At 42.4% G+C, this 14,115-nt stretch overlaps 1 protein-coding gene across 2 annotated transcripts in view; it reads right to left on the bottom strand.

Annotated features, from left to right (window-relative positions):
• Positions 1 to 13,769, bottom strand: part of LOC124593683 (Golgi-specific brefeldin A-resistance guanine nucleotide exchange factor 1) — a 304,033-nt gene extending 290,264 nt beyond the window's left edge. For both annotated transcript variants that reach the window (XM_047131983.1, XM_047131984.1), the window contains exon 1: positions 13,506 to 13,769. In XM_047131983.1, the coding sequence (XP_046987939.1) occupies positions 13,506 to 13,622 (117 nt within the window). In that variant the 5' untranslated portion in view covers positions 13,623 to 13,769. The remainder of the gene's footprint in view (positions 1 to 13,505) is intronic.
• Positions 13,770 to 14,115: the final 346 nt, after the last annotated feature.

The raw sequence follows: 14,115 nt of genomic DNA, 5'->3' as shown, positions 1-14,115 counted from the left end.
CATTAATGACGTGAGGCAATGCATCCCACTTAGAAACAGAACACTGTTCGGACAGATGGAGTAGGTATTCTTGTGTGATGGATGTCAACCTGTGATAAAATGGAGCCCTGTTATGTCAGTCATCTCTCATCAGAAATTTGTACAGGAGTGCAATGTCCTATCCTGAGCATCTGTCTGTCTACCTGCAGCAATGTGGAGGCAGTCTGTATTGTCACAAAAAGACTGCATCACACTAAAACATCCAAATTTTGTCACAGTGGTTTGAACAATAATATAGACATAAGGATACTTGTCTGCTCTCTCCACCATTCTTCCCCTCCACTCACCTGTTACATGAGATGCTATTAAGTGAGATGCACATACTTTGGACTAAACTGATTGATCTCTTAGAGCAATGGGAAGTGGTCAAATATTAGGATGAATCTCAATGCTTTTGATGTTTCATAGAGTCTACCTCATAATGGGGGAGAAGAGGACTTCTCCTCCTTGTCACCTAATCCTGCATTCCTCCCATGGCATGGCCAGGGAAGGGAACATGTTGAGATTGTATTTCATTGCATCATACGAGGCCTTTCCATTCGAAGAGACTACTAGGACCGTGTGACTACAACAGGAGAAAGTTTAAGTTGCTTCATGTTCAAACTATCTGCCATAGTGCCATCCACTCAAAATGGGGGTTCTCCCCATGGGTGCCACCCAGCTACAGCAATGGCTACCAGGCCAGTAATCCGTTGCTGGGAGTCCCCATGCCCCAGTAATGACGGGCACATACTCCATGGCGTACATGGTGAGTGTGCAGCACAGGCACTAACAGTGCGATCCCTTTGTGGTCAGGAGCTACCACCGTGCAGGTACTTGATGACATCCTCTCTCCCCTCCCACAAAACGGGACTGCTACTGTGCTGGGTTCTGAGCATACTAAAACAACAGGAAGGAAGGGTACCAGGGTTAAAGGGCATAGATGCAGAGCATACACCACAGTGGGCAACCTCCCCTGCATGACGCACACTTCTGTAAAATTTGGGAAAGTTGGCCGGTCAAACCCAATAATGGGGACCAAATAATCGTTAATGTAAGATGAAGATAGTGCCGGGAGTGAAACTGGATATCAAGACCAAAATTATGAATTAAGTCCAAGCAGGGACTGCACCAAAAGGACCATCTGATGGAAAGTCAGAAGACTTAAGAGAATCGACATGTAGGTTGGCAGCACAGAAAGAGGAAGTAGTGCTGCAAAGGTTGGGATCCCAATGGTAGCCAAGCACGTTCTCACCAAAGAGCAGTGAGCCCCTGGAGTGAGAGAAGGGAGGGGTGTCATGGAGGTGGATGAGATCATGTCAGATGGATTGGCTGTGAAGGCTTAACTCAATGGTATTTCAGGTCTACAGAAGTCTATTGAAGTCAAAGTACTAGAAATTGCACATCCCATTACATTTCATTTCAGCAGTGGAGTACAGTTCCAAGATCATAGTGTATGTGTCACATTGTTGCACGCTGAGGTCCATCTTAAACAGAATCCCACATGTAGCTGTTTTTCTTGCTGTCATACCTTCATCTCAAGTCCAACGGCAATGGAATAACAATGGCTGTCTATTTAGGATCACCACTGCCCACCCTGAATGGGGAAGGCCTTAGAAAATATAGGCTAAACATCTATAGTCTCTCAGCCGGCTGGGAGGCCACATCCAGTGAGTCACCACTGATGTGGTAGAAACATGAAGATTACAAAAACTTTAATAATAGGAATGCCCCATGATCCAGCCTTACTTGGTCTGAAAGATAAGAGGCCTGAGACAAGAACAGTGCTTTTCACCCATGACCTCGGTTGAGTTAACATTGATATTACTGTCTTAAGTGACACCAGACTGTCTAGCGAAGGTAAATTACAGAGTTCAGTTCAGGTTATGACATTTTCTGAAAGGGAAAAGATAAGAGAGTGTCACATTCATGGTGCTAGAATCACCGTGAAGTCCACATTGGTAAATGATCATGAGGTAACTCCAACTGTTGCCAGTGAAATAATTGTGTGTCTCAGAATCCCATTCTCTGAAGGCAAATTTTTGGCATCTCTGCATATGCTTCCACCCTGGATGCTGGGTTAAACCATCACCAAAGTACGACCTAGAGATAAACTGTTATTACATGATGAATTCAAAACCAGAGCTGCTAAAGTTAATCAATTACAAAGCACTGTGATGGTTGGTCTATGCTCTGAATGTGAGCTCTCTATTACTATCACTCAGTTCTCCTTACCTAACCACTACAAGACCACTTGGATGCATGCATCCTCACTTAAACCACAGGCATATCCTCAATTACATCATCACTAAGCAATGTGATAAAATGGAAGTCCTTGTTACCAGGACTGCAAGAAATGTCGATGACTGCTGCTGGACAGATCATAAGTTCCTTTTTGCCAGCTGAGAATCTCGATATGTTGCAAACCAAAAAGACCCATCCACAACCCACCCAAGTGGAAATTCAACACTTCTTAACTTTAAATTTACTGCTACAGATTACAGAAAATCAATCCCAAATAAGCTGGTTCATCATCCAGTCAGTACTAATTATGCAAATGAGGAGTGGGCCACACTTCAGAAAATAATTTTTGAGTCTGAGGAAAAAATAGGTTTTATAAAGAAAAAAAGACAAAACTTGTTTGATGAAAATAACAAAGAAATTATGTGTCTGATCAATATCAAATGGGAAAGCCCACCTATCCTTCAAGATCCTTCTCCCAGTGTGAAAAAATTACATTTCATGGAATTTACAGGGAAAAGCAGGCACAAATTAAGGAAATGAAGAAAAACTGATGGCAACAAAAAGCAAAGAACTGTAAAGACTATCTGATGCCCATGACCTGCAAAACTTGTGTGCAGACAAAGGACACATACAGACCAGTTCGATCCTTGTCAGGAACACTAAAGACTGCTAACAATTCCATCACTTTAACTGACTACGAAAAAACCTTAACGCTTTGGAAGGAACATTTCTCTGAGCTTCTAAATTGTGCCTCCAATGTTGCTGAGGACTTTCTTCACACTGTCACTCAGCAACCTCAATAACCATGGATGGCAGTTCCACCCACATACAGAGACTATCAAAGCACTCACTCAACTAAGACCACAAAAAACTCTTGGTCCTGATAATAGCCCTCTGGAATTGGTACTAAATGGAGATGTACCCTCAAAGACTATACTTTTTACACTCATCCTCTTAATTTCTTAACCCCAGAAGAACCTGTTGACTTTAAGAATGTTACCACCATCATTGTCTTGAAGAAAGGCAACTATAGTACATGTGTGAACTACCAAGGTACACCACTGCTGCCAACTGCAGGCAAAATTTCGAATTCTATTAAATCGACCAACTCATTTCAGAGACCATTTCGCCTGAATCTCAATGTGTTTTCTGAGCCTCTAGAGGCATAACAGATATTATGATCTGGGACAGACAAGTCAATGAGAAATGAAGAGAGCAACAGAAGCCTCTATACTTAGTTTTCAATGACTTGGGAAAATCTTTTGATTCAGAATGTGAATCTGTCTTGTGGAAACTACTGAGACACTTCGGTTGTTCTGAACATTATGTGGAATTGGTTCAAGTTCTTCACGATAGCACGGTTGCGCAAGTTCTTCACCATGACTCTGCATCCAAGTCATTCTCAATCACTCAGTGATTGAAACAAAGCTGTGTGCTCGCTCTAACACTCTTAGCATTGTACATGGCTGCCATGCTGTATGAATCACCTACAAACTACCAAAGCATGGAGATTAAGTTTTGTTTTGATGGAGGTCTCTTCAATCTCGCAACATTTCACTCACAAAATCTTACTCAGGTCACAGAACTACAGTATGTCAATGACACCACCTCTTCTGCTTTAACATCTGCACTGTTATAACAGTCATTCAGCTGCTTTAAAACTGTGTGTAATTGCATTGATCTTACCATCAAAATGAAAAAACGAAGGCTTTCACAACCTGCCAACCACATAAAGTAGACAACAGACAGTTCCTTTACTCTTTTTACAACTGTAACGATTCAGATACATTTAGTATTCTGTTACTGTTAATAATTCATTTCTAAACCAATGGTCTCAAACACAGGTGTGGTGTAAGTATTAATGCACTGTGTACTGGTGGTGGGACATCATTGCAATAATGCCTTCCCTTTCCTCAACTGACTAGATAGCCTCACGTTCTGAAGTTACACATACACTGGGTATGTGTTCCAAATTCACGTAATGTTTGAAAAACTCTCAGAAATTCCCTGGCGCAGAGGGGTTTGTCAATCAGGGAAACATCTCTGGTATACTCTCACAGCAGCATGGGTATTCCCATTACAGTACCTGTACACAAACAACATGTCTGTGTATTCTGCATGGGTGAACGTATGTGACATGTTTGTATACACGGACACAATGGAACTTCCCAATTAAACAAGACTCAAGAACTATATGCATACGGCCTCATGACTTCTCGCTGATCCAACTCAGGATTGCACACTGAATATGCTTGCAGCTGTTGCCTCTGTGCAATGTCACTGTGCTGCCATCTGTTTGAGAACCCCCACACCCCTCGTAGGGTGGGTCAGTCACCTGTCCCACCATTACTCTGTCCACCACAGCACCTACGCAGCACTTCGATAAGTAATACTCACACCTGTATTCATATCCATTCATGGATGCGTGTAGTCTTCAACCCACTCCAGTTTCGTATGGATCAAAAACTGGACACATGTTCATAGGCCTTTTTCGGTTTATTTTCACACGTAGAATCACCTCACAAATTATATGATATTCCTCCTGAACTACCCTGTACACTAGCTGCTGGCTGCGATGTCACTGGTGCTCATGGCATCACCATATATGAGTGTACACTGACTCAGTTTTCGACTTACCCGCTTCAACCATGCAATCGCTGGACCCTATGCTGAGCTGAGCTGCAGGCCACTGTCTCTATTCAGTGTCTTATGGTGATTTTTATTTCAATGCTTCTTTAATGACATAGTTCCCAGAGCTGCTGATGCAAGACATGACACAGGTTCATCAAATTTTATGTGGTGACCATTTCCTAAAGCATGCTCAACTAAAGGAGATTTTTCGGGGTAGCATAGGCAGTACCACCTCTCATGCTCCTCCTTCGATTGTTCCACAGCGCGTACTGTCTGCCTGGTGTTAAGACGGGCCACACTTGAAAGGTACCTTGTAGACCACAGGCATTCTGGGACCGGCTACATCTTTAACTGGTCTCAGTAACTGACTGATTTTTGTAAAGGTCTGGAATTGGGTCTAACCTGCAGCACTTCACTGTCCGCCACCCCCACCATACTATCACATCCCTCACCCTAGCTGCCCCACCCTACTCCGAACCCCCACCCAGTTGCCACTACCATCATGCACTGGTGCTGCTGCTCGCAGTGTGGTTTCAGTTGCCTGAGACTGCAGTCATGTGGACGAGTTGCATTGTGTGTGTGTGTGTGTGTGTGTGTTTTGACAAAGGCCTTAATGGCTGAAAACTTTAATTGTGAGAGCCTTTTGTTGTGCTTATCTGCGGCTCAGCATCTCCGTTATATGGTGAGCAGCACCTTCTCATAATAAGGTCAAGGAGAAGGTCATGAACAGCAGATATCATACAGGATGAGACAAATCAATGGGCTGGAAACTGCTGATTGAAGCACCAACAATTAAAATGATGTCAAGGAGGATATTTTCAATAAAAAGGAGAGCTCTGTTAAAAGACATCAACTGAACCTTAATAACACTACACGTTCCCACAACAATTGATGGTCCTGACCAGCGAGAGATGTAAACGCATATCCCATTTTAATCATGGTTTTAGAGCTGTTAGTGTAAAAATAGTAGCATCATGTTACTCCTGAAAAATAAAGAGACACAGATGATGATGATAGGTCATTGGGGTAACGAACTTTAGGACCTTGAAATAGACTGGTTCTAACTCCTGATCTGTCCCCTAACCAAGGGTGGCTGGGGAGGGGAGGTGCAGAAAACATGGGGACCACATCCTAACGAGGTTAGACAGATGCATTCCAAGTGGTAATCCCATCTAAGGACATGTGACAGCGGGCTTACGACCCTTGTACATAAAAATAACTTGATAAGTTTGATGATCAGGAAATTGTGAGATGGTGATTGCGCAAGTGAACGAGAGTTGGTATCACTGAAAGTGAAGATGGAAGATCACTACTTCAGCAAGGAGACTGTCTTAAGTACTTGTCTAGAAGCAGCCAGTGAACAGTCTTGCTCCACAATGAAGACTGGGTACAAGAACTTCAAAGCTGTAGGTGCCGCTGAGCCATAAAAATGGCAACCGTAGTCGAATGTGGAAAAAACCAGGGCCCAGAAAATATGAGAGTAGCACAAGCTTCACCCCAGGAGTTGCGGACAAGGAAGCAGAAAGTGTATAACTTTTGCATGTAGCTAGTCTTTAGTTAGTGTATATGAGGCAGCCATGAGTCTTTTTAATCAAGAGGAGCCTCAAATATCAGGAATGCGCAACAACGCCCAAGAGCTGGATATCCAAATAAAGTTCTGGGTCAGAATGGGCCGTCGTACAACAGAAATGCATGACTTGAATTTAGTGGGTTTACAGCCATGAGAAACAGTCCACACAGAGGCAATTCAGATGGTTGGTGGGTTGGTTGGCTGGACGATTAAAGGGACCAAACTACTAGGTCATCCGACCCTTTTTCCTTGAAAAGACGTCTACATGACTGCACATCAGAGATGGCCTACCGCGCAAAACCCAGCTGAAGGAAACCCCAAGGTCTACCGAAGTCCAACGAAGGCAAGATAAGGGACAAAAGAGAAGAAAGGTGGACACAGGAAAAAAGGCAGGCGAAGTGCCCCATATAGGAAGCAGCTGGAAGCTCCGACAGCAGAGTGCAATGCTAGGACAATGTCCCCCACTCCTGCCACTTACCAGTAATACCCCACTCAAATTGCCTAGGAAAGACTAGCAACATGGACAGGGCACAAGAAGAGCACATAGACAAAAGAAGACCAAGTCGAACAGACTACATGAAAGGGGGGAGGGGTGTGGAGGAAGAGTAGAAGAATAGGTAGGTTGTGGGCCGGGCTGGGCCACCAAACCCAAAAAACTGTAGTCTGGTCTGGGCAGAGTAGGCAACAGTGTTCTGCCAACACTAGAATGAGCCGATAACGTTAGCTGGCCCTTTCTTAAAGAGAGGGGTAAAAGCCCCCCTTCATGAATAAAACATAAAACTAAGTCAGTCGCTGAGGCACTGTCTCCTAACAACAGGGGTAATGAGTCAGGGAGATTAAGATTCCACCAGTGGGTGGCTCAGTTGGAAAAGTCCAGCAAAATGCGGACCATCATCAAACAGGAACCATGACAGTGGGATGGGTCCTTGCGATGGAGACGATTAAGAGTCGGACAAGTATGGCTGATGCGGAGCTGGCAAAGGACAGGAGAGTCCTTGGGAGAGGCCTGCATGGAGGCTAGTCTCGTGTATCATCCATATTTTGTTTGGTGGAGTCAGAGTGAGCCATTCCACATTACAGATCCCTAAAACTTGATGGCATAATACCGATCAGAGGTCAGTTTCCACAATATCGGTCTCAACAGACTGTTTACTGGTAGCCAATTTGGCCAAGCTATCAGCGAGTTCATTCCCCAGGATCCCACCATAGCCTGGGGTCCAGATGAAGGTCACCATTCAGATGGTTTCTTAAAACTGTCATTTAGTCAAAGCTACAGATTGATAGGTATATCATAAACAAAAGTTGTCATCTTACAGCACAGAGGTGACCACTGGTCTGAAAGATCACTAGTCCACTGATAGTGATGAGAAAAATAACACTCAATACGGAGCCTCTTCAAATGGGATAAAAACTGACAAATTTAGGATGTCTAGTGAAGGAATCCCCAATTTCAAAATTAAATATCTCTAAGACTAAGATAGATACATGAATGCTGCAAAAAGGTATGTTTGTGTTATAGCTGTAAGAATTTTATAAGAAAGCTATGCATAAGTTTTTAGTTAGTTCGAAAAGCTGCAAGCAGATGGCACTGTGAAGCTCACACACTATCAGCATGTACAATTAAATTAAACATTTGCAAACAGTCAGTGCAATCAAATTGTGATCTTTTTTAAATGTCCAATATGCAGGTGGCAGAAAAAAAACAATGAAAATTGTCATCACATCCTGTACTGTCTCCACAGAAATGGACCCAGGTGCCACACAGACTGCCAATTCAACCTCACACAACATGATGGGGTGGTTCCAGCAGACAGTGTCTTTCAATATGCCCCACAAAAGTAGTCACAAGGAGCTGGTTTGGGCAAATAGAGGCCAAATGATTCCTGCACTAGTAAATTTGCAATAATCCCGCACTATGAATCAATTGCCAAATTATTCATCAAGAAAGAGAAATGACTGTTCGGAGTGATGTGGTCTGATCCCATCTTGTGTATGAAACACTCAGTGCCGCATTGATTCTGCTACGCAACAAATTGTACCAAAATTGCAATGTAATGTTCACTAGTGATCATTTCTCAGATAAAAAAAGTGCCAATTATGCCTCTGCTGCCTACTACAGACTAAACAGAAACTTTAGGAGAATACAGTGGTTTTGCTTCACAAATAAGGATTTTTGTAATCCCACGTCACTAATTCTGTTTACTCACGACTCCATTCGGGTAGAAGTATATTTCATCTGTGAACCAGATGCAGCCAATGTCAAATGCTTCATTATCAATCACTGTGAAAATGTGGTTGCAAAGTCAGCCCACTGTCACACAGCTCATACAGTTATGGACTGGTGGCTCTGGATTTTGAATGGAAATGTGTAGCTCCATCTCGATATTTTCTGCATACTGGAATGCTTCAAACTAGTCTACTGCAATTCTTCAGATAGATTTTGTTGGATTTTGCTGAATAATTCCAGAAACCATGGCAACATTTTCAGGAGTAGCTACAATTTGCCTAGGGGCCGACATTCCCCACTGGATTGTCAGCCACACTGTCTGTCCATTCTAATTTTTAGAACAGCTTGCCAATGGTTTTTGCATTGCGTCCCCTTGTAATATTACACCATGTTTGACAACTGTGCCTTGTTGCTGTAGGACTGGGTTCTAACCTATGGTATTCCAGTACAAGAAAAACATGTTGTCCAAGAGAACAGATGATTCCAACCTGTTCCTTCTGTACACTAACTTCCCTTCATCTTTCAAAGGTGGACCTTATCACCTTGAGCTGTTAGCAGCTTTTTGAACTATTTCGAAACTTCTGTATAAAGTTCATATAAAATTCTTACAGCTTTCACAATAAACATACCATTTGTTGCACTCATCTATTGACCTTCAGTTTTCCAGATATTTAATTTTGAAATTTGGTGCTCGTTCACTGGTCACCCTGTAGAGAACAGTAGGGTGCCTCAAAAGCCTTTGTCATAGAGGGTAAATAAACTGTGATGGCACTAAGGAGTCATATGCCTTATGTAGAGCCGGAAAGAATGCAATGAGGTGGTGGTGGTGGTTGTTAGAAAAAGTCTACTGGATTGCTGTTTACAACCTAACCATATGGCTAGTTGTGGATCACTCCTCTCAGATGCCACACTGATAGGGGGAACAAAAGGTTGCGAGATTTGAGAACCCAGCATAATCACCAAACTACAAACCTTTCCTGCAGTTTGTAGAGTATGTTGGTGACACTGATCAGTTGGTAGCTGATGATACATGTTGGATTTTAGCCTGGTTTAAGGATTGGGATGACGACACCATCTCACCATTGTGAAGGGAAAATACGGTGGAAGATCCTGAATAGACAGAATGTTTGAGTAACGTTCAGATGTTGGATCATCTGATTATGAATTGAATCAAGACTTTGAGCCATAGTGTGTGATGTTTCAAGAGCCTAAAGCAGTTCCCCGTCGGAGAAAGGTTCATTATTTAATTCAGTGTGACAGGGGTGAAAGACAAGGAGATGTCAACTTCTTGTTTACACATTCAAAGGGTACTGATATAAGCAGAGGATGCCAAATGCACAACCAAATGGGTCACAAGCTGTTCAAAAAGAACTGATGCATCAGAACATATACCATCATTAGTAAGATACCTAGAATAGTTGTATCTCTTTGGTGACCTACAGTACTACAGAGCTTGGCCCACACCGAGGATGGAGGAGGAGGCTGCTCCAAGTGTTTCCTCTTACTGCATTTAATTAGACAGTGAGCCCTAGCACAAAGCCATTTAAAAGGGAGGAGACTGGTCTGTGAAGGATGTTGGTTGAGACACTGCAGGGTATTCCGATGAACTTGAATAGTAGTTGCAATGTTTTGGTTCGCCATGGTAGCTGCCAATGGTAGAGATGGCATGTAGAAAGGAAAACAGCAGTTCTAGGAACACAGGTGATTATGTTAGAGATGTCTAATCCAAACTTGGCAGTGTAATCTGGTACAGAGGTGGCAAAGATGACCGCACAGGTATACAACTGCTGCTTTTCTCTTTGAAGAATCTGATGTGAAGATCTGTCGGGCAATGACAAGGAAGTGATGAGATCACCAGGAAGTAGTCATGCGACAAAGATCACTGTGTAGAGACCATTGTGATAAAGCCACAAGACTGACGGAGGGGATTTAAGGTTGATAGATGAAAGATGCCATGGGCAGTACTGAAGTGGGTAGGAGAACTGTCACTGAGGAGAGACAGATCAAGACTGGAATGAAGATGATCAATCAGAATGTTCTTACCAGATGAAGTAGTGCTTACCTACAGGGGTTGTGCACATTCAACAGGTAGGAGAAACGGGAGGGGGACGAGTTTTTGGTTTAAGGTGATCATTTCAAGGTAAGTAAGCATCCTGCCAGATGGTAAATAAACGTTTCACATGATGATCACTGGGCATTTTAGAACTTGCACTGCTAAAGCTTCAAACACAGTATGTAGGAGTATCCTCTCACTGATGTGATTTGTGTGAACCAATTCCTTACCTTGATCTCTTAGGGCCAGTACATTTCTGACTATGTATGGTAACCTCAAAGAGTTGGGGAATGGTCATCAGTGAAGACTTTCTTGGAGAACAAAATACAGATCACACAACAGGAGGAAACTAGTTGTAGCAGTTCTGAAAAAAGGAATAGCAATATCCACCAGAGTAGCCTTCTCCCAAGACTATTTGTCTTCACCTTCTTCTCTTTCACAACTTTTGGCAGCTGAGATTCTTATGAGAGCTTATTTATTAAGGGTGTAGGAATGGAAGAAGAGCAGGCATACCTGGAACCCAAAATCCATCGCTCCCTCAGCCAATGGCTGGTGTTGGGCCTCTGGTATGTTAAGTTTCCAGTGAGCTGGTTCCCAATAGGGAGCTGTGTCATTGGTGAATATCAGAGCAGAAAGCTGTTTCTGTGGCTAAATGAGGGGACTGATTCTCAAAGATGAGCCTGCAAGAATCAAGAGTCTGGAGGACCTATTGTCCCACCTGTCAAGTTTACTGGCGCGATACAAGATGATGGTGTTTAGAGAGTAAATAGACCAGGTACTACTCACCGCCTGGCCACAGTAGTGTCAAAAATAAATGTCACCTAGACTGGATGCAAATCACCATCATATTTCTGAGCTTCGAAACATAAGTGACCTCCAATTCCTGGATTTTGCATTCCCTGAGGAGGTTAAAACATTTCAGCGATTGGGGAGGGCGTTCTTCTTGCAACTGACACAGGTAGATGAATTTTCCGTATGTGGCAGGCTAGCCTCCAAAACTTGGGTTGTATGCATGCTGAAAAAACATATGCTCAAAGTACTGGCATTTAAAACACCACATCTGATTGGGTAACATGGCTTCACATCACACTGGTAACACATGATTTTGACCACTCTGACAGTGAAACCCCCCTCAAAATGAGGATGAATGCACCAGTGTCTAGCTTGTTATTTGGTACGTCTTGGCAACGATGACATACAAAATTCATCCCACAAGTCTTGGAGTGCCCGTGTAGTTCTTCATCCATCTGCTGCAGTGCTAGGTTCTAGCAAAAAAAAATTAATTCCTGTATCATGTTGAGGTTCTCATGGCAAAATTTTCTACCTGAAGAGTGTTTGCGAAATACATTTTCAATAGTCTCAAAAAAAAAACTGTCTTGTTATCTTATTTTCAATTGCTTTATACTGAGCAGGGCTTTTCTCTTTCAGCCCATTCCTTTTGTCAAACAATATTTATGGGGTCATCCAAGGTTTCCTAGATTCTAACTTCTTATTCCTATTAAGTCTGTGGTTGCATTTGTATATTTTATCATCATCCAATTTATATGCTGCTCATTTCTTATGATATTTCAGCTGGTAATTCTTAAATCTGACACTGAACTTTGCCTCAATAAGTGTAGGTCACTATGTATATCAGCGCCACGTTAACTATGGCTACACTTTACTTGATTCCTGTAAATATGCTTTACTGTTATACAATCAATCATACACTGAGGTGACAAAAGTCATGGGATACATTCTAATATTGTGTTAGACCACTTTTTGCCCGACGTAGTGCAACAACTCAAATGGCATGGAATCAACAAATTGTTGGAATTCCCATGCTGAAATATTGAGCCACATGCCTCTATAACAGTCCATAATTGAGACAGTGTTGCCGGTGTAGGACTCTGTGCATGAACTAACCTCTCTTATGTCCCATGTCAGGCGATCTATGTGGCAAAATCATTTGCTCAAACTGTCCACAATGTTCCTCAAACCAAATGCAACCAATTGTGGCCTAGTGCATTGTCATCCATAAAAAAAACCATCTTTGTTTGGGAACATGAAGTACATAACCGGTTGCAAATCGTCTCCAAGTAGCTGAACATAATTTCCAGTCATTTCAGTTGGACCAAAGGACCCAGACCATTCCATGTAAATGGAGCCCACACCATTATGGAGCCACCATTAGCTTGCACAGTGCATTGTTGGTAACCTGAGTCCATGGCTCCGTGGGGTCTGCACCACACTCTAACCCTACCATCAGCTCTTACTAACTGAAATTGGTACTCATCTAATCAGGCAACGGTTTTCCAGTTGTCTGGGGTCAAACCGATATGGTCACGAGAACAGGAGAGGTGCTGCAACCAATGTTGTGCAGTCATTTCAAAGGCACTATTGTCGGCCATCTGCTGCCATAGTTCATCCACACCAAATTTCGCCGCACTGTCTTAATGGATCCATTCGTCATGTAATCCATATTTAATTCTGCAGTTATTTCATGTAATTTTGCTTGTTTGTTAGCACTGACAACTAAGCTATTGCCACTGCTCTCGGTCTTTAAGTGAAGCCATTGGGCACAGATTTTTCTCCTGTTGTAACCGTGTACCACTTATTATTAGAAAGGAACAAAACAGACGAATAAAAACGAATTGGTTACGATCCACAAAAGCTGTCAATAATTATTGTAAGTAGGCTATGGCAATTAACAGTACGACAGCTCTCAGACACATATGTACAAATTATATTAGCTGCATAACAGAATATAAAATAATATTTACCTGGTATGAATGTGACGACCACCTAGCCCCTCTTCGCATAGCTGTCAGGAGTATTGTCATCTCCCCTTGCACCACATAAATGCCATTCCCAGGGCAAACCATTTTTTTATTCTCCATTATCGGTATAACCAGACTTACCTACGGTTTAACAATAATAGGTTTACATTATAATTACAACGTTCACATTCGCACAGATTCGACACTCATCAAACGCCACCACACAACTTCCAACTCGGTAGCATTCTCTATTGGACAGCTGGTAATGTGACATATCAGCTGAAGAGTCGATATATGCACAGCGGATGAACATCATGTTGATATTATAATTGTGGCAGAAAAATAAACTGATATGACAGTGTATATAGTTATCGGTACGTAAATACAAAGACGTTAATGCGGATGGAAAGTTTTAAGGTACAAAACATGCATAAATAACATTATTTTTGTTATTTTTTTTATGTCTCAGAGGCGCACGTAAACTGTCTGCAGTTTCTGTTCCACGGAATGAAGTGTAGAGTTTGTTTAATTTTGTCGTTTGAAACCATCAGAACGTTTACTCAACGTATCATTTTAAAAATCAAGGCGCAACAGAGTAGTTAGGTTACTGGTA

This window comes from Schistocerca americana, chromosome 2 (genome assembly GCF_021461395.2).
Source record: "Schistocerca americana isolate TAMUIC-IGC-003095 chromosome 2, iqSchAmer2.1, whole genome shotgun sequence".
Classification (NCBI taxonomy): domain Eukaryota; kingdom Metazoa; phylum Arthropoda; class Insecta; order Orthoptera; family Acrididae; genus Schistocerca; species Schistocerca americana.
The sequence above is the reverse complement of the archived record's forward strand: the minus strand, read 5'-3'. Positions and strand labels throughout refer to the sequence as shown.